Raw genomic sequence first — 27,692 nt, 5'->3', positions numbered from 1 at the left:
GTTGGGCTACTACAACTATGACACAATCTACAGAAAACTGTATGGATGGGCTTTCCACAGTATAAGTGTATTCAGATGCACAAAGATATAGATATTTAGATCCATTATTCACATTTGTGTGTTATTCCAGTCCAGCGCCATACAGTGATTAAAGTCCCATGAAAGAACAGTAGAAAGAAAACCCAACACACACGTTCTGCTCAGTTAAATCTTAGATGACTTATGGGTTACTACTCTTATGTGGGGGCAAGGGAAGGCTGAAGGAGAAAGCCCTCACTTCGGCCTACCATCAAATGCCCTTTGTCCACTTATGGTTTCCACTAAGGTGGTTGGCTATTGCGAGTTCCACCATATAAATGACAAACCAAAATGTCTTAAAGGAAGATTTACCTGATTTCCCTAAATTGAAACTGCTGTAGCTGTTCAGCCCAAAATTTCAGAGAGCGTCATTTTCCACCTCAACTGTTAAAATTACATATTCATTCATTTTATCCTATGGTTTATAGTTGTTGCATGTCTGCACTGGCTTGCCCAAGCAGTCCCACCATCATGTGGTGAAGTGCGATGACTGAAGTTATGCCAGGCCACACAAGTGTTCAGTGGCCTCTGTAGCTGCCCTGTGAGGGAGGCACCCTGAGCACCCTCCACCACCACAAACATACACTCACTTATGAGTGCACACAAGCACATCAGTGTTAGATCTGGCATTCTTGGTGTGGTTCCCCCTAACCTTTCGCCTTCAGACCTCCAGTTTTGCTGACTGTTTTTGCTAGCCTTAGGACTCTGCACACTTTACCACTGCTAACCAGTGCTAAGGTGCTTGTGCTCACTCCCTAAAACAGGTTAGATTGGTTAAACCCAATTGGCATAGTTAATTTACTTGTAAGTCACTAGTAAAGTGGCACTACCTGTGCCCAGGACCTGAAAATTAAATGCTAGTAGTGGGCCTGCAGCACTGCCTGTGTCACCTACTTAAGTATCCCTGCAAACATGTCTCATGCCTGCCATTGCAACCTGCATTGCAGATTTAAACTGCCATTTTCGACCCTGCAAAATAAACCTTTTGCCAGGCTCAAACCTCCCTTTTTAATACATACAAGACACCCCTAGGGCAGGCCCTGGACACTGCTGAGAGCAAGGTGCAATGTATTTAAAAAGTAAGACATGTATCACATGTCCTAGTAGTGAAAAACTCTTACATTTGTTGTTTACTACTGCAAGGTCTACCTCTCCCAAAGGAAAACATTGGAGTTACCTTATTACATTCAATAACCTGTAACTTCCCAATGGGAATGGGTAACTCATTTATGTTTGGGGTCTTTGGAATTGAAATGAAGACACCTAACTTATGGTGAAGTTATACTTTAAATCCAAATTTTGAAAACACCACTTTTAGAAAGTTGGCATTTACCTGCCTTAGCCATTTGGTGCCTGCAGCCTGTCTCTCTTGTTCATATGACTGGGTGTAATTGACAGTTGGGCTTTGTGTATTTCTCCCAGACAGCCAAAAACAATTGGGAGCTTAGGTGTGCCTGAATGGGCCATTATCTGCAGGATAGGAGGGAGGAGCTAGGCATAGTCTCACTTACACTTGAAATAGTTGTGTCCTGCCTCCATAGAAAGGGCTAGATATCACCTGTAGTTAGTTTGGAGCCAGGACCAGGAAGGCAGGGCACCTATGCACTTCAAATACATTCCTCTCTAAGCTTCTCCCCACTTCAAAGTCACAACTGGGTATAAAAATGGATCTCAGACACCAACTCTTCAGTACACGTCTGGTACTGTGGATACTCTGCCAGAAAGATGGACTGATGTGCTGCTGAAAGAACTGCCTCTATGCTGGACCGCTGCTCTATAAGGACTGCTGCCCTACTGTGCTGTCCTGCTGCCTGCGGTCCTCTTGCCCGAGTGAACCTGCATATGATGGACCCAGGGACAGCAGAGTGACTTCAAGGGCTGTATGGCTGGCTTCCTGATCTGTGCCTCAGGGACAGAAGGCTCCAACAACCTTGACCCCACCACCTGGACTCTGCGATGCCAAGTGGTGCCATTCCAGTCCGCAACCCTTGGAAGTGGGCATAAGGTGCTCTGCCAGCCTCTGTGGATCCAGTTGAACCAACACATTTCCCCTGCTGAGCGGCACAACCCCAAGCAGAACTGATGCAGAGCTGTTGCTGTGTGGATTGAACCCGCTGCAAAAACCTGCATCACCTTGGCAGCTTCTTTGGAACCGCCACTGCGCAATGCATCAGCACAGGCCCTTGCATCTCTCGTCAGCAGTATCCTTGATGAAGGACTCTATATCGCAGCCTTGAAGCTCCTCGAAACCAGCCCATCACCTCGACTGCACAACACAACAACACATCCTCAATGCCAGCCTGTGCATCACAAGCCCTCGTTGATGGGATCCTCGACGACGATGGAAGACCCTAAATCACATCCTTGCCACACCTCAGAACCAACGCATAGCTTCAGCTGCGCAGCACATTTTCAAAGCAGATCCTTTCAATGATCTGCAAACCAGGATTTAAGGTACTTTGTACAGCAAGCCTCACTAGATCCCTGTAGCCAACCCACACTCCATCGTAGTGGACTTGAACTTGTGACTTTGTCCAGTCCAGAGTGACCAGATAGCCAGATGTGCTTTTTGGCACTGTTTTCACCAAACTCTTTAAAACTGCATATCTACGGTTCTACTGATTGGATGTTTGTAATTGTGGTCTTGTTTCATTTATTAAAGAACACCCTATATTTATAATCTGGTGTAGGATCATTTTTGTGTGGTGTTTTCACTATATTCTATTTAATGTGTTGAACACATACTTTACACATCACCACTGAATTAAGTCTGACTGCTCTGTGCCAAGCTACCAAAGGGTTGAGCACAGGTTAATTTAGGGTTGGCTTGTGCATCCCCATGATAAGGATTGTGGTTGCTGCATGACCACGGCGCAAACCCCAGTCAACCAAAGACCCAATTTCTTACAATCAGCAGATGCATACATTAAGAAAGCATTTAGTATAATTACATGTAAGCAGTATTAAGGTTTTATGTCATTATACAAAATCAAACTAGTCTTCTCATATTTTTGTGTTATTTTGTCATGTTTCCCAACAAGTATCAACTTGCACACACAACTGAATGTAGCAAGCAGTAGCTTGAATATTAACTTATATTTACAGGACTTTTGGGTTGGAAAGTGTTTAATTGGCTGGCCTGTTCTATAATGCTACTCTGATGTTGCCAAGTAGTGTTATTAATTGGCCTCTTCATTGATGAGACCTCATGAACAGGTTGTGAATTTGTGTGTTGGCTTGCATGACCACTGATGAACATTATTGGTAAAACCAAAGGGTACTGCTGACTTAGGGCCTGATTTAGAACTTGGCAGCGGTGACTACTCTGTCACAAATGTGACAGATATCCTGTCTGCCGTATTATGATCCCATTATGTCTTATGGGGATCGTAATATGGCAGACAGTATATCTGTCAAGTTTGTGATTGAGTATTCCATTCACCAAGTTCTAAATCAGGCCCTTACTCTTTCAAAATGTAGCACTTATATTAAACCACTTTACAATATATAGAAATATTTGATTTACTTGTCTGAACAGTGATGGTATTTATATATTTAATAATGTAGGTGGTAAACATAGCACACACCTTTCTCCAATGTACAGAGGAGCACTTACAGAGAAATTGTTCATGCTATCTCTTGATGAAGGGGTTCTAGTGGTGGTAAGGGTTTGTCTGTTCTACAGTGCACATCCTTGTTGGCATTCCTGTTCAACAACATCATCTCCCAGCCAACAGGCGGCCATTTTCATAGTTGATAAATGTGTTCAGCAATGCAATCCCAGGGGCAAATGGTGCCACATAGCTTTCACAGGTGACTACCGAGTAATCTCGTCTACTAGTCAAAGAATGGGTTTGAAAGCTTGCATGTTTAACAGTGCCACTCCTCAATATATGCTTTTCATGTTGATGCACAGAAAATGTTAATTTTTAGTCATCTGTCTGTGTATATATATATAAAAAAATAATATATATATATATATATATATATATATATATATATATATATATATATATATATAGTTTGTGATCCTCTACCACATGGCTATGCTAGCGTGCCTGGACGGTAGTTGCTTCCACTGGTCAAATTCTAGTTCAAACGTTGACTGGCCTATGAATTAATTCCAAACCTAGCTGGATTACCCTGTAAAAGGCAACAGCTCTATGCCTGTTCCGGGTTCCATTGAAGAATACATCCCCAGCTTCCTCGTACAAATGCAGTGCAAGCTCGAAATCCCCAGATTCCAGGGTCCTCTGGACAGCTGCCTGCAAAAGAATTTGCATTAGTAATATCCAAAAAGAGTAATATCCAAGAAGAGTATGTTATCCTCCACAACAAGTTGTGCTGTTAAACAACTGGGGGCATATTTACTTTGGTAGTCAGACAATGTAGCGCAGCAAGTCCTCTTGCTGCGCTGCACTGCATGACAGGGAAAGGGCAGGAATCCACTGTATTTAAAAGAATACAGCACATGTGTGCCTTTCCCCTGCACTGGTACCCTTTTGGCTGCCTACCGCCAATGCAGGCACTCTTGCACCATGGTGCAAGGGTGCCTGCGTTGCATGCAGGATTGTTTTCGTGCAGGTAGGGGCACAAAAAAAATCCTGAGAGGCTTTTTCCTCTGTCTATGTGTACTGCAGAATGCAACACACATAGAAAAAGGAAAAAGCAAGGAGAAATAAATGTATTTCTCCTCGCTACCCCTCTCCTGGGAGGCATATCTTTTTGGCGCATTCCCAGGTTTACCTGTTCTTGTAAATATGGGAATGCATCAAAATCAATGGATGTTGCGTACCCATGGAAATGCCTCCCTAGAGAAGAGTAATGCAACGCAGCAATCTGCGCTGAAATACATTACTCGAGATTTATGAAACCACGCAGAGCCACTTAAGGTGGCCTTACATGGCTTCGTAAATCTCATATTTAATTGTGTCAATCTTTCACTACATTGCATGGTGCAAGAGCGACGCAAAGGGGTTCATAAATATGGCCCATGGTTTTCCACTCTGCACCAGGACATTACAGTAACCACATATACATGAAGGGCATTCTATTTCAGACATTCCTTGTCACTAAAGCAGCCATTGAAATGCTATATGAAATGAGGTATAACTTTATGAAAAAGGAAATAGAGAGCAGCTGCCACCAATAGGCCTGGAAGTCTGACATAAGCAGGAACAAATACATCCAAAAAGATTATGAAAGGTGACTGCTGGAATTACAGCAGCGTGATGTCACCCCAGTTAGGCTTTGCAAACGAAATCTTATCAAATCATTTCTGACACAGTGTCAAACACAATGCAGCATGACCAACAGATGGGAGCCAGGATATCATTTCAACCATTGGAAAAAGAATATACAGAACATTCCGAGGCACGCTTAATGGCTCCACAGTGGGACATAGAGAAGTGCAGAGCAATAGGAACTGCCTCGAAACAGGAGAAACAGTGAGCACCTGACAATATAAATAAATGTCCGCTTTGCTGTACAGTGCAACTAGCAGGAAGGAGTTACTTTGGCATTGAGCGTTTATTTACTCCTTCAGCCTTGGATAGTAGTTAACCCCTTCGCTGCCAGGCCTTTTCCCCCTCCTGTGCCGGGCCTTTTTTTGCCTATTTGGGGCAGTTCGCGCTTAGGCCCTCATAACTTTTTGTCCACATAAGCTAACCAAGCCAAATTTGCGTCCTTTTTTTCCAACATCCTAGGGACTCTAGAGGTACCCAGACTTTGTGGGTTCCCTTGAAGGAGGCCAAGAAATTGGCCAAAATACAGTGAAAAATTCGATTTTTTCAAAAAAATTGGAAAAAGTGGCTGCAGAAGAAGGCTTGTGGTTTTTCCCCTGAAAATGGCATCAACAAAGGGTTTGCGGTGCTAAACTCAGCAGCTTCCCAGCTTTCAGGAACAGGCAGACTTGAATCAGAAAACCCAATTTTTCAACACAATTTTGGCATTTTACTGGGGCATACCCCATTTGTGCAATTTTTTGTGCTTTCAGCCTCCTTCCAGTCAGTGACAGGAATGGTCATGAAACCAATGCTGGATCCCAGAAACCTAAACATTTCTGAAAAGTAGACAAAATTCTGAATTCAGCAAGGGGTCATTTGTGTAGATCCTACAAGGGTTTCCTACAGAAAATAACAGCTGAAAAAGAAAAATATTGAAATTGAGGTGAAAAAACCATCAATTTTTCTCTACGTTTTACTCTGTAACTTTTCCCTGCAATGTCAGATTATCGAAAGCAATATACTGTTACGTCTGCTGGACTCCTCTGGTTGCGGGGATATATAGGGCTTGTAGGTTCATCAAGAACCCGAGGAACCCAGAGCCAATAAATGAGCTGCACCCTGCAGTGCGTTTTCATTCTATACCGGGTATACAGCAATTCATTTGCTGAAATATAAGGAGTAAAAAATTGCTATCAAGAAAACCTTTGCATTTCCAAAAAGGGCACAAGATAAGGTGTTGAGGAGCAGTGGTTATTTGCACATCTCTGAATTCCGGGGTGACCATAGTAGCACGTGAATTACAGGGAATTTCTCAAATAGATGTCTTTTTTACACACACTCCTATATTTGGAAGGAAAAAATGTAGAGAAAGACAAGGGGCAATAGTACTTGTTTTGCTAATCTATGTTCCCCCAAGTCTCCCGATAAAAATGGTACCTCACTTGTGTGGGTAGGCCTAGCACCCGCGACAGGATATGCCCCAAAACACAACATGGACACATCACAGAAAACAGAGCTGTTTTTAGCAAAGTGACTACCTGTAGATTTTGGCCTCTAGCTCAGCCGCCACCTAGGGAAACCTACCAAACCTGTGCATTTCTGAAAACTAGAGACCTAGGGGAATCCAAGGAGGGGTGACTTGTGTGGCTCGGACCAGGTTCTGTTACCCAGAATCCTTTGCAAACCTCAAAATTTGGCTAAAAAAACACATGTTTCTCACATTTCTGTGGCAGAAAGTTCTGGAATCTGAGAGGAGCCACAAATTTCCTTCCACCCAGCGTTCCCCCACGTCTCCCGATAAAAATGATACCTCACTTGTGTGGGTAGGCCTAGCGCCCGCGACAGGATATACCCCAAAACACAACGTGGACATATCACAGAAAACAGAGCTGTTTTTAGCAAAGTGACTACCTGTAGATTTTGGCCTCTAGATCAGCCGCCACCTAGGGAAACCTACCAAACCTGTGCATTTCTGAAAACTAGAGACCTAGGGGAATCCAAGGAGGGGTGACTTGCGGGGCTCGGACCAGGTTCTGTTACCCAGAATCCTTTGCAAACCTCAACATTTCGCTAAAAAAACACATGTTCCTCACATTTCTGTGGCAGAAAGTTCTGGAATCTGAGAGGAGCCACAAATTTCCTTCCACCCAGCGTTCCCCCACGTCTCCCGATAAAAATGATACCTCACTTGTGTGGGTAGGCCTAGCGCCCGCGACAGGATATGCCCCAAAACACAACGTGGACATATCACAGAAAACAGAGCTGTTTTTAGCAAAGTGACTACCTGTAGATTTTGGCCTCTAGCTCAGCCGCCACCTAGGGAAACCTACCAAACCTGTGCATTTCTGAAAACTAGAGACCTAGGGGAATCCAAGGAGGGGTGACTTGCGGGGCTCGGACCAGGTTCTGTTACCCAGAATCCTTTGCAAACCTCAAAATTTCGCTAAAAAAACACATGTTCCTCACATTTCTGTGGCAGAAAGTTCTGGAATCTGAGAGGAGCCACAAATTTCCTTCCACCCAGCGTTCCCCCACGTCTCCCGATAAAAATGATACCTCACTTGTGTGGGTAGGCCTAGCGCCCGCGACAGGATATGCCCCAAAACACAACGTGGACATATCACAGAAAACAGAGCTGTTTTTAGCAAAGTGACTACCTGTAGATTTTGGCCTCTAGCTCAGCCGCCACCTAGGGAAACCTACCAAACCTGTGCATTTCTGAAAACTAGAGACCTAGGGGAATCCAAGGAGGGGTGACTTGCGGGGCTCGGACCAGGTTCTGTTACCCAGAATCCTTTGCAAACCTCAAAATTTGGCTAAAAAAACACATGTTCCTCACATTTCTGTGGCAGAAAGTTCTGGAATCTGAGAGGAGCCACAAATTTCCTTCCACCCAGCGTTCCCCCACGTCTCCCGATAAAAATGATACCTCACTTGTGTGGGTAGGCCTAGCGCCCGCGACAGGATATACCCCAAAACACAACGTGGACATATCACAGAAAACAGAGCTGTTTTTAGCAAAGTGACTACCTGTAGATTTTGGCCTCTAGCTCAGCCGCCACCTAGGGAAACCTACCAAACCTGTGCATTTCTGAAAACTAGAGACCTAGGGGAATCCAAGGAGGGGTGACTTGTGGGGCTCGGACCAGGTTCTGTTACCCAGAATCCTTTGCAAACCTCAAAATTTGGCTAAAAAAACACATGTTCCTCATATTTCTGTGGCAGAAAGTTCTGGAATCTGAGAGGAGCCACAAATTTCCTTCCACCCAGCGTTCCCCCACGTCTCCCGATAAAAATGATACCTCACTTGTGTGGGTAGGCCTAGCGCCCGCGACAGGATATGCCCCAAAACACAACGTGGACACATCACAGAAAACAGAGCTGTTTTTAGCAAAGTGACTACCTGGAGATTTTGGCCTCTAGCTCAGCCGCCACCTAGGGAAACCTACCAAACCTGTACATTTCTGAAAACTAGAGACCTAGGGGAATCCAAGGAGGGGTGACTTGTGTGGCTCGGACCAGGTTCTGTTACCCAGAATCCTTTGCAAACCTCAAAATTTGGCTAAAAAAACACATGTCCCTCACATTTCTGTGGCAGAAAGTTCTGGAATCTGAGAGGAGCTACAAATTTCCTTCCACCCAGCGTTCCCCCAAGTCTCCCGATAAAAATGATACCTCACTTGCGTGGGTAGGCCTAGCGCCGGCGACAGGAAACACCCCAAAGCGCAACGTGGACACATCCTAAATTTTGGAAAAAAACAGAGGTGTTTTTTGCAAAGTGCCTACCTGTAGATTTTGGCCTCTAGCTCAGCCGGCACCTAGGGAAACCTACCAAACCTGTGCATTTCTGAAAACTAGAGACCTAGGGGAATCCAAGGAGGGGTGACTTGCGGGGCTCGGACCAGGTTCTGTTACCCAGAATCCTTTGCAAACCTCAAAATTTGGCTAAAAATACACATGTTACTCACATTTCTGTGGCAGAAAGTTCTGGAATCTGAGAGGAGCCCCAAATTTCCTTCTACCCAGCGTTCCCCCAAGTCTCCCGATAAAAATGATACCTCACTTGCGTGGGTAGGCCTAGCGCCGGCGACAGGAAACACCCCAAAGCGCAACGTGGACACATCCTAAATTTTGGAAAAAAACAGAGGTGTTTTTTGCGAAGTGCCTACCTGTAGATTTTGGCCTCTAGCTCAGCCGGCACCTAGGGAAACCTACCAAACCTGTGCATTTCTGAAAACTAGAGACCTAGGGGAATCCAAGGAGCGGTGACTTGCGGGGCTCGGACCAGGTTCTGTTACCCAGAATCCTTTGCTAACCTCAAAATTTGGCTAAAAATACACATGTTACTCACATTTCTGTGGCAGAAAGTTCTGGAATCTGAGAGGAGCCACAAATTTCCTTCTACCCAGCGTTCCCCCAAGTCTCCCGATAAAAATGATACCTCACTTGTGTGGGTAGGACTAGCGCCCACAAAAGAAAGGGCCCAAAACACAACGTGGACACATCACATTTTTTTATAAAAAGCAGTGCCTACCTGTGGATTTTGGCCTGTAGCTCAGCCGACACCTGAGGAAACCTAGCAAACCAGTGCATTTTTGAAAACTAGAAACCCAGGGGAATCCAAGATGGGGTGACTTGCGGGGCTCTGACCAGGTTATGTTACCCAGAATCCTTTGCAAACATCAAAATTTGGCCCAAAAAACACTTTTTCCTCTCATTTCGGTGACAGAAAGTTCTGGAATCTGAGAGGAGCCACAAATTTCCTTCCACCCAGCGTTCCCCTAAGTCTCTCGATAAAAATGGTACATCACTTCTGTGGGTAGGCCTAGCGCCCACAAAAGGAAATGGCCCAAAACACAACGTGGACACAACATATTTTTTCACAGAAAACAGAGGTGTTTTTTGCAAGGTGCCTACCTGTGGTGTTTGGCCTGTAGCTCAGCCGGCCCCAGGGGGGGGGGGGCAGAAATGCCCTAAAATAAATTTGCCCCCCCAACCCCCACCCTCCCCCGCCGGGAGCGACCCTTGCCTACGGGGTCGCTCCCCCTGCGTGACATTGGCACCAAAAAACAAATCCCCGGTGCCTAGTGGTTTCTGCCCCCTTGGGGGCAGGTTGACCTAAACTCAGCCAATCTGCCCCCAAGGGGGGCAGAAATGGCCTAAATACAATTTGTCCCCCAGGGGAGCGACTTTTGCCTGATGGGTCGCTCCCCATCTCTAAAAAAAAAAAACAAAGAAAAAAAAGAAAAATTCCCCTGGCGCCTAGAGGTTTCTGCCCCCCCCCCCCGGGGGCAGTTCGGCCTAATAATAGGCCGATCTGTCCCCCGGGGGGGCAGAAATGGCCTAAAATAAATTTGCCCCCCAACCCCCACCACCCCCCCGGGAGCGACCCTTGCCTACGGGGTCGCTCCCCCTGCGTGACATTGGCGCCAAAAAACAAATCCCCGGTGCCTAGTGGTTTCTGCCCCCTTGGGGGCAGATTGACCTAAAATTTGCCAATCTGCCCCCAGGGGGGCAGAAATGGTCTAAATACAATTTGCCCCCCCAGGGGAGCGACCCTTGCCTGATGGGTCGCTCCCCATCTCTAAAAAAAGAAACAACCAAAAAAAAAAAACACAAAAAAAAAATTGCCCTGGTGCCTAGAGTGTTCTGCCCCCCCCCCCCCAGGGGCAGTTCGGCCTAATAATAGGCCGATCTGTCCCCCGGGGGGGCAGAAATGGCCTAAAATAAATTTGCCCCCCCAACCCCCATCCCCCACCCGGGAGCGACCCTTGCCTACGGGGTCGCTCCCCCTGCGTGACATTGGCGCCAAAAAACAAATCCCCGGTGCCTAGTGGTTTCTGCCCCCTTGGGGGCAGATTGACCTAAAATTGGCCAATCTGCCCCCAGGGGGGCAGAAATGGTCTAAATACAATTTGCCCCCCCAGGGGAGCGACCCTTGCCTGATGGGTCGCTCCCCATCTCTAAAAAAAGAAACAACAAAAAAAAAAACACACAAAAAAAAAATTGCCCTGGTGCCTAGAGTGTTCTTCCCCCCCCGGGGGGCAGTTCGGCCTAATAATAGGCCGATCTGTCCCCCGGGGGGGCAGAAATGGCCTAAAATAAATTTGCCCCCCCAACCCCCACCCCCCCCCGGGAGCGACCCTTGCCTACGGGGTCGCTCCCCCTGTGTGACATTGGCGCTAAAAAACAAATCCCCGGTGCCTAGTGGTTTCTGCCCCCTTGGGGGCAGATTGACCTAAAATTGGCCAATCTGCCCCCAGGGGGGCAGAAATGGTCTAAATACAATTTGCCCCCCCAGGGGAGCAACCCTTGCCTGATGGGTCGCTCCCCATCTCTAAAAAAAGAAACAACAAAAAAAAAAAACACAAAAAAAAAATTGCCCTGGCGCCTAGAGTGTTCTGCCCCCCCCCGGGGGCAGTTCGGCCTAATAATAGGCCGATCTGTCCCCCGGGGGGGCAGAAATGGCCTAAAATAAATTTGCCCCCCCAACCCCCACCCCCTCCCCGGGAGCGACCCTTGCCTACGGGGTCGCTCCCCCTGCGTGACATTGGCGCCAAAAAACAAATCCCCGGTGCCTAGTGGTTTCTGCCCCCTTGGGGGCAGATTGACTTAAAATTGGCCAATCTGCCCCCAGGGGGGCAGAAATGGTCTAAATACAATTTGCCCCCCCCAGGGGAGCGACCCTTGCCTGATGGGTCGCTCCCCATCTCTAAAAAAAGAAACAACAAAAAAAAAAAACACAAAAAAAAAAATTGCCCTGGCGCCTAGAGTGTTCTGCCCCCCCCCCCGGGGGCAGTTCGGCCTAATAATAGGCCGATCTGTCCCCCGGGGGGGCAGAAATGGCCTAAAATAAATTTGCCCCCCCAACCCCCACACCCCCCCCCGGGAGCGACCCTTGCCTACGGGGTCGCTCCCCCTGCGTGACATTGGCGCCAAAAAACAAATCCCCGGTGCCTACTGGTTTTGATTGACCTAAAATTGGCCAATCTGCCCCCAGGGGGGCAGAAATGGTCTAAATACAATTTGCCCCCCCAGGGGAGCGACCCTTGCCTGATGGGTCGCTCCCCATCTCTAAAAAAAGAAACAACAAAAAAAAAAAACACAAAAAAAAAATTGCTCTGGCGCCTAGAGTGTTCTGCCCCCCCCCGGGGGCAGTTCGGCCTAAAAATAGGCCGATCTGTCCCCCGGGGGGGCAGAAATGGCCTAAAATAAATTTGCCCCCCCAACCGGCACACCCCCCCCCCGGGAGCGACCCTTGCCTACGGGGTCGCTCCCCCTGCGTGACATTGGCGCCAAAAAACAAATCCCCGGTGCCTTGTGGTTTCTGCCCCCTTGGGGGCAGATTGACCTAAAATTGGCCAATCTGCCCCCAGGGGGGCAGAAATGGTCTAAATACAATTTGCCCCCCCCAGGGGAGCGACCCTTGCCTGATGGGTCGCTCCCCATCTCTAAAAAAAGAAACAACAAAAAAAAAAAACACAAAAAAAAAATTGCCCTGGCGCCTAGAGTGTTCTGCCCCCCCCCGGGGGCAGTTCGGCCTAATAATAGGCCGATCTGTCCCCCGGGGGGGCAGAAATGGCCTAAAATAAATTTGCCCCCCCCACCCCCCCCCCCCCGGGAGCGACCCTTGCCTACGGGGTCGCTCCCCCTGCGTGACATTGGCGCCAAAAAACAAATCCCCGGTGCCTAGTGGTTTCTGCCCCCTTGGGGGCAGATTGACCTAAAATCGGCCAATCTGCCCCCAGGGGGGCAGAAATGGTCTAAATACAATTTGCCCCCCAGGGGAGCGACCCTTGCCTGATGGGTCGCTCCCCATCTCTAAAAAAAAAAAAAGAACAAAAAAAAAAAACACAAAAAAAAAATTTGCCCTGGCGCCTAGAGGTTTCTTCCCCCCCTGGGGGCAGATCGGCCTAATAATAGGCCGATCTGCCCCCAGGGGGGGCAGAAAAGGCCTTCCTAAAAAAATGCCCCCCTGGGAGCGACCCTTGCCCAAGGGGTCGCTCCCTTTTGCCAATTTCAAGAAAAAAATAAAAATCCCTGGTGTCTAGTGGGGTTTCAAAAGCCGGATTGCAAGCAATCCAGCTTTTGAAACCTGTGAGAGACTTCAAAGGGAAGGAAATACATTTCCTTCCCTTTGAAGCCTCTCGGGGCCTCCCCCATGGGATTGAAAAAGAAATGCAAAAGCATTTCTTTTTCAATCGCGCTGGAAGCTGTGCTTCCAGCGCGATGGGGGAGACCCTGTGACTAATCAGCGCGCGCTCGCGCGCTGACGTCACAGGGGGGGGTTGGGGGGGGGTCGGGGGTGGGAGGGGAAGGGCTTCCCCTTCCATCCCTGACTTGGGGGGGTGGGGGGGGAACCCCACAGAGGGAGCGAGAGCGCTCCCTCTGGGCTGTGTGCCGAGGACGTAGTGGTTACGTCCTCGGCACAGCAGCACTGTGCCGCAGGACGTAACCACTACGTCCGCGGCACAGAAGGGGTTAATGGCACTGGGCGAAATGGAAGGAGGAAATAAATGCTTCAGCAAGGAAATAATTCATTACGAGTGGGTTAGGCGCACATGCGTCTTTATTACTTACTAAGTTAAAATACTATGGGGGTCATTACAACCCTGGCGGTCCAAGACCGCCAGGGCTGTTCTGACGGAATCACCGCAAACAGGCTGGCGGTGCTTCCCATGGTATCACGACCGCCGTGGTCGCACCGCCGGGACCGGTGGTTTACCGCCATGTTAGTCCCGGCAGATTTAATCCGCCAGGGCAGCGCTGGTAGCAGTGCTGCCCAGGGGATTACGAGTCCCCCTGCTGCCAGCCTTTTCCTGGCAGTTTGAACCGCCAGGAAAAGGCTGGGAGTACGGGGAGTCGCGGGCCCCTGGGGGCCCCTCCACTGCCCATGCCGCTGGCATGGGCAGTGTAGGTGCCCCCTGACAGGGCCCTGTGCTGCTTTTCACTGTTTGCTATGCAGACAGTGAAAAGCGCGACGGGTGCAACTGCACCAGTCGCACTGCCGCAACACCGCCAGCTCCATTTGGAGCCGGCTCCTGTGTTGCAGCCCAGTGGGGATCTCCTTATGGCCGCGGCGGGAGTGCGGCTGCATTGGCGGCCGCCCGGCTGTCCGATCTTGGCGATCCGCCCTCCATGGTCGTAATGAGGGCCTATGTGATATCACACAAGGGAATGAACGGCACGTATTAGAAGATTGTTTAAAGGCGGATCAAGAAGAAGACAACAGTAAGAATAATTTTTTATGGGAAACTAAATTCAACACCTTGAAAGTCAGATGCATTTAAGCAGTTAGCTCTTTTGGCGCTCCGTCTTCCATGTGTGCAACTTTGAAGAGGAGAGTTCTACAGTGCTATCTCAAGTAGGGTGACCAAATGTTTGCACGTCAGCAGCAGTGGTGTAACAAAGGCTCTCGCAGCCCCTGGTGGTACGGGGGGCGAGCTCCAGGGCCCCCTTCACCACAGTACATTGTGCACGGGCGGCAGGCCCCTGACTGCATCCAGGGTGGAGGGGGTCTGCTCCAGGTACTATGGGGGGGGCTTAAGTTTCGTTACTCCACTGGTCAGCAGGATCACGAATTTCCAGTGATTGCACACACACTGAAAAAATAATGCATTCTGAGGCCTGCAGTCTTGGTTAACAAATAGTAAATTAAATGAAACAACCATCCGATCACAATAATTTGTAAAGCAAAATCTCAATAATGAAAATATTATGAGCTTATACCATTACTTCTATGTTGAGTCAGAAGGTTAAGTTGAAAGTAAACCACGCTGTGTTTGTGGTTTTCGTGACCGCTCATTTTTTGAGTGGACTGGGAAGTGTCTGTGCAGTGTTGCAGGCAAGAAATCAGTCATGCACCCTATGATATTGTCACTGCCTCAAAAAGTAGTCAGCTCCTCGACTTGTCAACCTTATTGAGATGCAAGGGCGAGAGCAGTGCCTGGCGTTTGATGCCTAGACTCTGGCTCCAACCCATTGTGCAGGTCAATGAGGAGCGTATGGCAACCAGAATTTACTGCTCTGAAAGTTCAAAACATGAACAGTATTATAGTTTTGGCTAATAGAACTGAGTTTGTAGGAGAAGTAGGAAACCCTTTCATTTTCATCTCTAAATCCCATGATATATGTTTTAAAAACAATTGTCACCTGAAAATACATTTCCACCAGCTCGTCCTCCCACAACATGTAGTAGAGTATGCCAGCATGCAGCCAGGCCCGGGCCACTTTGACTTCTTCTCCAAGGTCGATATATATCCTAAGACTCTGCTTGGTGTAGTCCACAGCCTTTCGGAGAGCTCTATAAAAAAGAGGAAAAAGAAGAAAGACTACTTCATAAGGTAACTACAACTGTCCCTCACCCAGGTAAGGATCGGCCAATCATGAAATCAGAGGCTTCCCAATAATCTGAGGCATAAGTAAGTACAGTGGGACTGGGACTCAGTCATCCATATGTCAAGCAAATTCTCCTATTCTGCTGTGCCATGGCTTCATACTATACACAGCTCCATTGTGTTGTAGCCAGGTTTGGCCTATATGAATCCACATTCATACATACAAATGTTTACAACCTCTGAACGCGATAAAATGAGACACATAAAATAAAGTTAATTTGTTATTGACACTGTTTATATTCTAACTGTAGATGTACGTTGTATACTGCCTACGAGACAGGCTTTCCATATCACATGCTCTAAAAGCACATGGGAACCTCTTGGTGAGAGTAGGGCTCTAGTTAGGGAGCATAGATACAAGTATAACTACGGTGTCAGTGGGATTAAGGTAGTACTGCAAACATAATTGGTAAACCAGAATATTATGTCCAGTTCTGGAAGAAACATCAGGAATTTGAAACCCAGCTCAGTAGCCCTTATCTAAAGTAGTGCTTCAAGTTCTAGAGGTCACATCTAGAATATTGGATCTACTCTAGATATCACATCCAGAGTATTATGTTGATTTGTGGAGGTTGCATATGGACAATTATGTATAATGTCCACTTCTTCAGTTTCACCAAGAATGTCCTTCCTAGCGCTGGGCACCTTACCTCCAGATATCTGTATTCAGATATGTATGCCTATCTTAGAACCCTGTAACTTATTTTGGACATGTCGACTAGAATATTGTGTGAAGTCCTGGAGGCCACATCTGGTGTTTTGGTTCTAGTACTGAAAGCCACATTTGTAGTAATATGCCCAGCTGTGGCTGCCATAGCTTGAGATCTTCAGTGTTGGGCTGAGTTGTAGAGATCACAATTAGGGTCTTGTGTGATGTTTTTCCTAGTCCATATAAAGGTATATGGTACATCTAGTGTGATGTGTTCAGTTCATGAGGTTACATCTCAAGTGTTGTGTTCAGTTCTGGCAGTGATAATCAATAAACACGTTCAAAGGTAATATGTCTGGCTGAATTTTGAGTTCTGACTGAAATATTTTTTAAAAGCCTCCTACGGTGAAAAAACAAAACAAAAAGGATTGCTTTCTTTAAACAATACATCTTTAACATAAGGAATTTAGTATGCAACGGTTCTGTGTACTTTTAAGATGTAGAATAGCCCCTCATACATTGCAATATAAGAACTCCATCGGAGGTATAAAGATACAAGCAATAGCAATATGTGAGAGGGTGACACTCCAGTGGGGTGCAGCCAAATCCCACTCAATGTATTAATTAAAGAATTTGTTGACAATAGGTTGTGCAGAGAACTGACCTGCCAAACAAGACCTAAAAATGGAGGGGAGTAGTCAATTGACTCACAACCCAATGTATTGTGGCCATACATATGTATTTCAATCGAATTTCAATCAAATTTATACAGCAGTTTCCATACACTGTACACTATAATGAGAGGCAAACAAATATAAATTCAAACACTTTGGTTTAAAGCAGCTAGAATGGGGTATGACAAAGACATTACAATTCATAAAGAAAATACACGTTGTGAAATTGCTGCATTTTCTAGTAGAAGTGTACTCCAGAAACTGAAGGTCCCATTATGGTCAAATTTAAAGTTCATAGCTCCTTTGAGCCAGCAAGCTGACCTGATTTGGTGATGCGCGTCTGTGCCTGTGAATGGTACTGTGGCCTGGGAAGATTTAGGCAGCATTTCTAGCAACCCCAGATAACATTTCACCTCTCTCTACTGATGGAGGGCAAACTCAAAAACACATACATGTCTATAGAGATATACAGCACTATCTGCACTAACTTTGGTGAAAAACGACAGTTAAATTTGAAGTAAGCACTAATTGTGTACCGCATTTACCATAATGCAAAGGGTCAAACTGTGCTGGGTTGTGAGGCAGTGTGCTCCCAACCCCCTCCTGTTTAAAAGGCTCCCTTGAGCCAGCAAGCTGTCATGCTTTGGAGATGCACCTGTGTGTCTGTGAGTGGTACAGTAACAAGTGAAGATTTATGCAGCATTTCCAGCAACCCCAGATGAAATTTCACTGCTCTCTACTGACGGAGGGCGAACTCCAAAAACACATACATGTCTCTAGAGATATACAGCACTATCTGCACCAACTTTGGTGAAAAATGAAAGTCAAATTTTAAGTAAGTGCTAATGATTTACCGAATTTACCAAAATGCGAAGGGGTGAACTGTGCTTGGATGTGAGGCAGTGTGCTCCCGACCCCCCCCCCTTCTCAGAGGCGTAGCTTCAGGGGGGTGGTATGGGGTGTTACACCCCCCTAATAAATGTGTTTTGGGATAGTTGGGTGCAGGTGCTTTCAGTGGGGAATAGTAAGGTGTCTGTCAGATTTCACTATGAATTCTTACACAAACAAATATGCACACACACACTCTCTCCCTCTCTCTGTTTGGAAATACTTCAGAAATGTTGGCTATTTCACAAAATAATGCGGTTTCTCTGTTAGTACACCTACCAATCCGCATCCTCTTCCTCTGCACTGCCTCTTAGGCCCTCTCATGCGCCTTGCTTGTCTTATAACGCATTTTATCATCAGTGAGATAGTCGGTAAACCTGAAGCTCACCCCTCGCCCTCAGTCACACTGACCAAGCTACGCCCCTGCCTCTTCTCTTTATACTAGGAAGAGGGTGGACTGGGCATAGAGGCAACATTAGAAAATATATGTCAAAATTATGAAGAATGTATTTTTCCGTGACCGCAAAATTAATTAAAAAGAATAAATTAAAAAATACGAACATTTCATTGCAAGTGCCACTCTTTTTACATATCACGTATTATTATTGCTCTCCAGTTTCCATAACGCTGCCAAAGATTTTTAATATAGGCTGTATGTCAAGAGCTATCAGGTCACACTTCTTGGTACTTCAATGTGCTGCATATATTTAGCTCTGTCCATGCTTGCGATGAGAGTTTGCATAGATTTGACAGGAAGGCTAGAGAGGACTAAAGCTACCTAACTAAAAAATGACATTGCAGATATAACTTATGTTATTAATGTGTACTTTTGGCAACAGTGACTGGATTAAAAATAAATTGTGCGTGTTTTGACACTATGACCTCTTGGGGATTAGAACTGTTGCCAAATATGCAGTAGAGCTCTGTGGAATCTAAGGCGATATGTTGATTTATTTTTCCTGATTTTACTTGCTTTTATCTCTAAATGTCGACGATGCCACCAAAATGACAGCTCCGTGGGAGGACCGTGATAGTGTGGATGGCACAAAGAAGGCAGTGGAACAAGAGGGAACAATAGGAGGAAAGGTGAAGTGAATGTGAGGTAAGTGTGGTAAGTGTGAGGAGGGCCCTGAAATAGAAGGCAAAAGAGTTGGCACTGGGATGCGAGATATAATAAGTGAGTTAAGACGAAGTAGGCAGCTGGAGGAGGGAAGAGCCAGTGGGAAATGACGGCTGGTGAAATAAATGAGGCAGGCACCGAGGGGGAGAAATGTCAGTGGAAGGTGAGGAGGGTCAGAGCCGGGCACAAAGTAAAGAATGGGGGAGAGAGAGAGACAAATGGGAGCTATGATAAGTGACGTCGGTGGGTAAAAGGGAAGGGAAGATAAATGGGCAAGAGAGGTTGGGTCGTACTGGAAGGGAACTGGGAGCAGGTTAGAGACGGACCGATGCAGTGAGGTGAGAAGTAGGGGTAATGTTGGTGAGAGGAACAGTTGAGGATGGACACTAAGGGGCATATTTATACTCTGTTTGCACCGAATTAGCGTCATTTTTTTAACTCTAATTCGGTGCAAAACTAACTCCATATTTATACTTTGGAGCTAGACCAGTCTAGCACCAAATTTATGGAGTTAAAGTCATTTTTCGGAAGTTGAAACCTACCTTGCCTTAATGGGATGCAAAGTAGGCGTTCCCGTGCAAAAAATGACTCTATTGCTTTAACGCCATATTTATACTCCCGTGCAAAAATGGTGCACGGGAGGAAGGAGGGGTCAAAAAATGGTGCAAAGCTTGCTTTGCCCCATTTTTTAACTCCTGGGTCAGGGCAGGCGTTAGGGGACCTGTGGGCCTATATCCATGGTGGAATACCATGGAAAAAGCCAGCAGGTGTCCTCCCCAGGCCTCAGGGGTACCCACACCCACACCAGAGGAACTGCTGAGGATGGGGGACCCCATCACAGGTAAGTACAGATAAGTACAGGTAAGTATTGCATTTTATTTTTTAAAGTGCCATAGGGGGCCCTGTAATGGGTCCCCATACATGGCACAGGGTGCAATGGCCATGCCCAGGGGATCCTTGTCCCCTGTGCTGGCCATTGGGGTGTTGGGCCTGACTCCTGTCTTTTCTAAGGCAGGAGTCATGTGGCATGGTAGGTTTAGCACCATAAAATGATGCTAATCTGGTTAGAGTCATTTTTTGTTTTTACTCTAACCTGCCTAAAGTCATTTTTTGGTGCTAAACCCTCTTCTTATATACTGCCAGCCCCACCCAACTAAAGTCTTTTTATTTACTCAAGCCTACCCTTTGCACCGGCTTGCACCTTTCCATAAATATGGTGCCCGGCTGGTGCACAGAAATGGTGCAAGCGGGTGCTAAACTTTTTGGTGCAAAACTGCTTTATTGCAGTTTTGCACCAAAAAGTATAAATAAGGGCCTAAGGGGCATATTTATACTTGTTTTGCACTGAATTTGCATCATTTGTTTTACGCAAATTTGGTGCAAAACGAACTCCATATTTATACTTTGGCACTAGATCCGCTAAGCGCCAAATTTATGGTGTTAAAGTAATTTTTTTGGACGTGGAAACCTACTTTGCATCAATGAAATGCAAAGTAGGCGTTCCAGTGCAAAAAATTACTCTATGGCTTTAGTGCCATATTTACCCCTGTTTTAAAATCACGCATGGGAGGGAGGAGGGGTCAAAAAATGGTGCAGGCGTTAGGGGACCTGTGGGCCTATTTCAAGCCCACAGGTGCCCTCCCCAGGCCCTAGGGACACCCCCAGCAACACCAGTGGGACAGTGGAGGATGGGGGACCCCATCCCAGGTAAGTATAGGTAAGTACAGTAAGAAATATATATTTTTTAAGTGCCACTGGGGGCCCTGATATGGGACCCCTTACATGGCACTGGGTGCAGTGGCCATGCCCAGGGGACCCTAGCACCCTGTACTGGCCATTGGGGTGGTGGGCATGACTCCTGTATTTTCTAAGACAGAAGTCACGTGGTATGGATGGTTTTGTGTCAGAAAATTACTCTAGGCAGGTTAGAGTCATTTTTTTTTACTTTAACCTGCCTAATGTCATTTTTTGGTGCAAAACTCCCTTCTTCCATATCACCAGCCCCACCGACTAACATAATTTTTTTACGCTAGCCTACCCTTTGCACCGGCTTGCACCATTCTATAAATATGGTGCCTGGCTGGTGCACAGAAATGATGCAAGCCACTGCAAAACTTTTTGGTGCTAAACATTTTGGTGCAAAACTGCGTTATTGCAGTTTTGCACCGAAAAGTATAAATCAGAGCCTCAATTACTTGCTTACCCAGGTAGAGGTGAACAGTCTTTTATGAGATGGAAATGAGGCTGTTAGTAGGCCATCCTAGCATAGACAGTCCATCACTTACTGGATATTTTGTGTACAGATGAACCGTACTCTTACGTAACCATACTTGGCACTGTTAGTATGGATGAGACCCTTGCCAAATGCCATGGCATTTCTGTTAGAGATGATCATATGCTTGTGGCTCGAGTAGAATGATCATGAGGTGCACTTTGAGAGTCAGTCAGACCATCCTGTGCCCCTGTAGTAGCTTTGGGATTGTAGGGTCTTACACCTACATTAATTGTGGTAGGCTTAAGAGATGTGTGTGTGGCCCTCCTTGGTAGTATGGTGGCTCTTTCTTGATGGTGTACTCAGTGCTAAATATGAGCCAGTAGTGGCCGGTGTGGCCCACAGCACTCATTTTGGGGGATTGGCACTTATGTTTCCCCATCAGATATTGAGTGGGGGCAAGAGAGGGAAAAAGACACATAGTGAAAAGACAGAGGAAGAGAAAGACAAAAAACAGGCAGAAAGCAGGGACTGGCAAGAGTGATATAATGGGGCAGCAGCATCTGGTAGTAGATTAAAGAGGCTTGAGGTGGATTCAAGACTATGCAGCCTTTATAGTTGGTGCGCCAATTTTTAATATTTTAATAACACCACCGGCTTTTACCACCACCACTCATTTTTTTTTTTTTTTTTACAAATTAAGCTGTGTGTAGTCATCTAGTAAAGTGTGTCAGGTATTTACCTAGTGGTGTTGCATCCCTGGTAGAGATGGCTGAGGGTCTCCAGCAGCTGCCCTTCCTGCTCTCGATCCTTCATGCGGTGTGCCAGAGACAGCCAGTGCTCATAGTAGGTGATGCAGGCGCCTGAGTCTGGCGCGACCTTGCTGTAGTAATGGCACAGTGCCTCGGTGGCAAATAACTGACCTGTCAGGTGAAGCAAAACAACATTTCATCATTGCAGATCGACTCAAAACTGCTAAAATAGAAATGGGGCAACGCTTTAAGCTTCGAAGACTTCAAGTGAAATGTATGTGAATTCAATAGCACAATAGAATGTGGAAACATATTTTACTATAAACCATAAACAAAAAAAAAACATTATTGAGGTATTTGAAAGCTATACGAATAGCAGAAATAAAAAAAAATGATAAGCAAAGAAATAATACATAAAAAGACAAGCAGGGTTAAAGTTCCAATGCAAAACGTCAAAAGCTCCAAAAAGTGCCAAAAAAGTATCTCCATAACTTAGTTTTTTTTTTATTTTCTCTAACATTTCATCAACCTGAAGGCGGAAGAGGTGTTCTCCATCAACTGGCGGGTTGATGAGATGTTTTTCCATCTCAGGATTAAAGCCGGAGTTGCGGAGCCAGGCACTGCGGCATAAGATAATGCTTGTATTAACTCCCCTAGGGTCTGTGTTGGTGGCATACAATGATTAACAGATATTTGTAATGGAAATTACTTTGCCTTTCGTCACTATTCCTCTCATCTTTTACTGTATAGCTCAGGCAGGTGTTCGAGGAGGCCCGCCATTACTGCACCCTGTACCCTATTGTAATGTGACAGAAGTGCTACCGAGTTAGCTATTTTCCAGTGAGTAGCTGCTCCCACCTCTACCCTTTTCTCCACCATGTGTATTTTCTTACTATTCTTCCATGTAGGAGCATTGCCTATGGACTGGGCCAGGGTTCTGTAAAGTCGGTCCTGGAGAGCCAGGTCCATGCCAGATTGTTAGCATATCCACATTTAGAAAAATGTAGATTTCTGAAACATCATTTTTCTAAATGTGGATATGCTAAAAACCTGGCATGGACCTGGCTCTCCAGGACCGACTTTGCAGAACCCTGGCCTGGGCCAAACCACGCTTGAGGGCAGTATGTACAATGAGGGAATTCGGAGGGACCAGTCCCTTGATGCATGTGAGATCATTGAGGGGGTGGTATGAACTTTTTACCCACTCACAGGGTGACAGCTTTGGCTCGAATAGGGTCTTTAAAGTTTTCTGGATTTTACCATGCCCTTGAGCATTGGGAGAAACTGCACCGATCTATCAGAATAGGAAGTCCTCATCTTCCTGTACGACATCCATATCCTCTTAAAGCAGGTGGCAGAACACTAAATAACAGCATAGTATGAGGAGGTATCATCTGGAGGGACTGGTTTTACAAGATAAAGCTCGAGGTCAGGATCCCCTAGTTGGTCTAAGTTATAATCATTCCATGGATCATCTATAGGTCCCTCTCCTGCCAGTTGGTTGTAAGGATCAAGTAGCCCGTTGAGGCTGCCCTGTGGTGAAGTGGAATAAAGTGACATTGGTGAGGAATATGTTAAGGACACCAGTGGAGTAAAGGCTGGTGTCGGAGGTGTGGGAGGTAGAGGTGTTGGTGAGAGCATGGCAGAGATATAGGGCTGGTTGTAATGTCCCTTTGTTTTGTAGGAGGAAGCTTGTGTGTGGAAGGCTTGGGCACAGTCTCTTCTTGAAAAGCCAGCTTCCTTTTCTGTGGTATAGGCCTGGTGGTGGAGGAACCCATGTAGATTTTTTTCCTGTGAGCAGATCAATAGAAAGGTGCTGTTGCCTAGCATCCATTTCTTGCTGTACTCTCTCATGGATGGGGGCCTTGGTGTCTTCCTCCGACAGGGATGCCTGAGGCCTGCACAGATCTGCGTATTTCTGGCTTTAGCATTATGCTGCTCTGGAGCCGAATAAGGTTTTGGTGCCAACTGAGGCTCTGTCAATGGTGTCCTGTGTGCCAACTGCTGTTTGGGTGCTGATGTCTTCTGAGCCAAGGGTGTGGTGGTTGAAGCAGAAGCCCTCAGAGCCGATGAGAGTCTCAGCGCCAATGTGCTGCTGGCCCCTGATGGTTTTTGAGCCAAGGTAGACTTCAGTGTCAAAGCCAAAGCCTAGGAGTGGATGGACCATCAAAGAAGCCTTGGCACCATCAGTTGGTTTGTGCTGATGCCGATGAGACCCTGTGGTGAGTGGTGAACCTTTAGCAGTTTGATCTTTCCAAACAGGCTCAAAACTCCATTCCATTGGGAGTGGTGCTTTACCTCGGCACAGGGAGCAGTTATGTCCCTGTTGTTGTATACTCACAGTTCTCAGAGCTGTTTTCTTCTGGGGGCTGGGCTTCGAGACCCGTGTGATCTCTTGGTCATCGTAGGATCCACTGGGGTGTGAAGATGTGTGGGGTGTATAGTTAGATGATGGTGCCCACCTATGCTCCAAATGTTCCCTTCGATAGTGAAGGGTCTTCTTGATTGGTATGCTTGATACACCGGGCAGTTAGTGTCACCATGGTCGTGTGACAGATACATCTTGCGGACCTGATGGTGGTTGGTCCACAAGTATTTAGGGTTGCATCAACGGCACTGATAGAACAGTGATCATTCGATTATCAGTGCTCATGCTCGGATTGGGTGCCACTTGGAGAAGTGTTTTCGGCTTCCAAGCAGACTAGGACCCGAAGATGCTTGACGGCGACTGCAAAGTGAAAGTCTGGTAAGTATTACCATTAGGACAGTATGTAAGTAAGTTATTCAGAAGACACCAAAAGCAACAGATGAACATGTGAATCCCACGCCAAAACTGAGAGCCTACATGGTGCACATTTGAGCCTGACGGCAGAAAAATGGTCTAACATGAAGTCAGTGCACAAATGCAATGTACATGGAGAGGTGGATTCACACTGCATCTCATGACAGATGAACCTGCGTCGATGAAAAACAACTTGCAAACATCTGAGCCAACAATAGGGGGTAGAATTATGCTAAGCATGTTTATCTACATCTACACATGCTATGGACATATACATATATTGAAACTCAGAGCCTACTAAGTGGCCATCCGAACCTGATGGCAGAAAAATAGATTCTAACAGGGATTTGGTGTCCATGAGCAATGTACATTGAGAAGGAGTCACACTGCATCTTGTGATGGGAGAACCTTCTGTGATGAAAAACAGCCTGCAATGCAAACATCTGAGCCCAACAATAGATGGCATCAGTATGCTAAGCATGTGTATCACCACAAAATTGAAAGTTGATGCTAACTTTCTTAAAACAGTCATATACTCTTCTACAGTCTATCCAGGTCTCTTCATACATTTGCCAAAACGATATCTTTCAAGCACAGTGGAAACTTTAAATAAGTAATGTAAATATAGTTTCTCTTAACAAAGCTCATACTGATTCGAGTCACAAGCTACATCAGATGCTACGACGGGTAACTATTCACAAACTTTTTGACCCTCTGGTCCCAAGCAGTGTAATAATAAAGAGGTTTTGTATTCTGCACTCAATGATGTTCCGCACACTCTCGCATAATGAGCAAAAACATGTTTTCACTTTCCCCAATTCAACGGAGGATTACCAGGACTCAACAGAAACAAGCCTTTGCGAGTTTGTGCTACATAACATTGCTAAAAAAATAAAATAAACAAAAAAGCCCCCACAGACATCGCAAAGATACAGCAAGGTGCCCGAAACCAGGGAAGATGAAGAAACAACATACTGGCATGAGTAAAGCGGCGAGGCAATAGAAAAAATTGTGCGGCGCACCTAAGGTACCTTGCAGATCGTGCAGTAGTCCATGTAACAGAGTCAGTCTCCAAGGCGGTTACAAACAGTCATGAACCATTTACCAACGGCATCAAGGGATTTTTGAAAGGCAGGCCCAAGAATGAATGAAAGCGATAGGTGTGAGATGGGCATAGTTAAAGCCCACAGATTAGATTAAAACATGTAGGGAAGAGCGGCGCTTGCACGCTGGTATACTCAACCTAAAATGAGTGTCACATGCGGCATTTTAGCAAAAAACTGACAAAAAATATAGAAACACTGGTACCTGACATAATACCCTATGGTTTACCACGCCTGTAAGAAAAAAAGTTAGTTTAAACCATTTACATATACCTAACCAGAATAAAAAAAAAACTCCAAACAATAAGTAATACAATTCTTTGTACTTCCCAATTCAAAATGACTGCATCTAAATAGTAAACGTATCCTGAAGGTTCCGAGACAAAGATGGCGAAGCTACGATCCACAAACAAACCTGGCTACCCATTTTGTAGGCCCCGTAGAGAGCAGACGCAGTCTAATCTCTCCACTGGAGCATTCGGGCTGGAAAAGGACAATCAAGATTAGAATAGGATAGTGATTAGAAGGGGAGGGTCTAGGAGGTGGGGGCATATAGGGAGGAGCTTGGGGGTGGAATCGGCCTCTTCTGCACCAGTCTGTCACGCTGCGCTAAGGTTGCCAATCCGTTTAAGAAGGTCTTTAGTGGACATTGAGGTTTGTGCTATTTGCATCGATGGCCACAGGCCATCGAAGTGGTGTGAGCCACGCTCCGCGTGCTAGCGTCAGCAGTGACCTCCTCAGGCCTGGCGTGCTCGACCAGGCCTGAATGGGTATGGTGCTCACCACGTGCGCTGCAGCACACGGTGTAGCGGTGGCGGTTGCCGTCTGCCGCTCGCCATCCACGGGAGCAAAGAGGAAGTCTGGAGGGGGGGAGGAGACGAAGCGCCTAAAAAGGACACTGTGCGGGGGGTGGAAACCAGAAAGGGAGGAACTGGTGGGTAAGGCAGGCCCCCTTGTGCAGGGCCTTCCACCGTGTAGAAAGAGCAGCAGGTGGGCAGAGGCCTGGGGGACTTGGGGGACTGGAGCAGCCCCTGGACCTCTCTGTGGCAGGGCAGAGAGAGAAAACCTTGCCTTTTCTTTTAAGAGAAAAGGCAAGTTTCATGGGCATGGTGGGAGGAAGGGGAGAAGGCACAAGCAGCAGCGGGGGGACCCCAGGGGGCAACATGTTGGCAGTTGGGGGAGCAGGTTTGGGGCCTGCTCTGGAGTAGGCAGTGACATGGGGCCATGGGCAGGGTGGGGGGAGACCCAGCAGCAACCCTCTACTTACTCGTCTGCAGAGGAAATTGAAGCCAGGATTCAGGAGCAGAGGCGGCTGGTGGCTGAGACAGACGAAAGGTGGATCATGTTATGCATGGAAAGGGGTAGGCGGAAGGGAGATCCAGACAGGTGAAACAGAAGTCAGGGGGGTCTTGTGGCTTGTGGGGAGCACAAGGAGGGGTGTAGTTTGGGGCAGGGCAGTTGAGTGTGGGTTCCATATGAGGAGAAGGGTAAGGATCAGGAGGCTGGTGAGCCAGGCAGCACAATGGAAAGCACAGGGCGCAAACGGCCAAGTGTGGCGTGGTGAGTCAAAGCCAGTGTCAGAGGTTGGTCAGAAGCAGTAGAGGGGCCTTCGGGCTGTGGAGTACATGAAGCACATGCATGGCATACGCCATGGGGGCCACAGGATGGAAGAAGAGTGCGACGTTGTGGATGCAGAGGGTGCTGATGACGAGTGGGGTATGGACTAAGAGGATGTGGTAGAGCTGGATTATGAGGAAGACTTGGAGGAATGGGAAGATGGGGAGATTTGTGAGAAAGAGGTGAGCGGGGAGC

General features: G+C 46.8%; 1 protein-coding gene across 6 annotated transcripts in view; it reads right to left on the bottom strand.

The window, feature by feature from the left end:
• The window catches only part of SH3TC2 (SH3 domain and tetratricopeptide repeats 2), a 232,473-nt gene that overhangs the window by 11,167 nt on the left and 193,614 nt on the right, over window positions 1-27,692 (bottom strand). For 5 of the 6 annotated variants that reach the window (XM_069244636.1, XM_069244633.1, XM_069244635.1 and 2 more), the window contains 3 exons: window positions 21,986-22,166; window positions 15,456-15,606; window positions 4,221-4,343 (listed from right to left, as the gene is read on the bottom strand). In XM_069244636.1, the coding sequence (XP_069100737.1) occupies window positions 4,221-4,343; window positions 15,456-15,606; window positions 21,986-22,166 (455 nt within the window). The remainder of the gene's footprint in view (window positions 1-4,220; window positions 4,344-15,455; window positions 15,607-21,985; window positions 22,167-27,692) is intronic. The other variant, XM_069244637.1, reaches the window with a different exon arrangement.

The sequence above is a fragment of the Pleurodeles waltl genome, chromosome 7 (genome assembly GCF_031143425.1).
Source record: "Pleurodeles waltl isolate 20211129_DDA chromosome 7, aPleWal1.hap1.20221129, whole genome shotgun sequence".
NCBI lineage: Eukaryota > Metazoa > Chordata > Amphibia > Caudata > Salamandridae > Pleurodeles > Pleurodeles waltl.
This window is presented reverse-complemented; position numbering and strand designations above follow the sequence as displayed.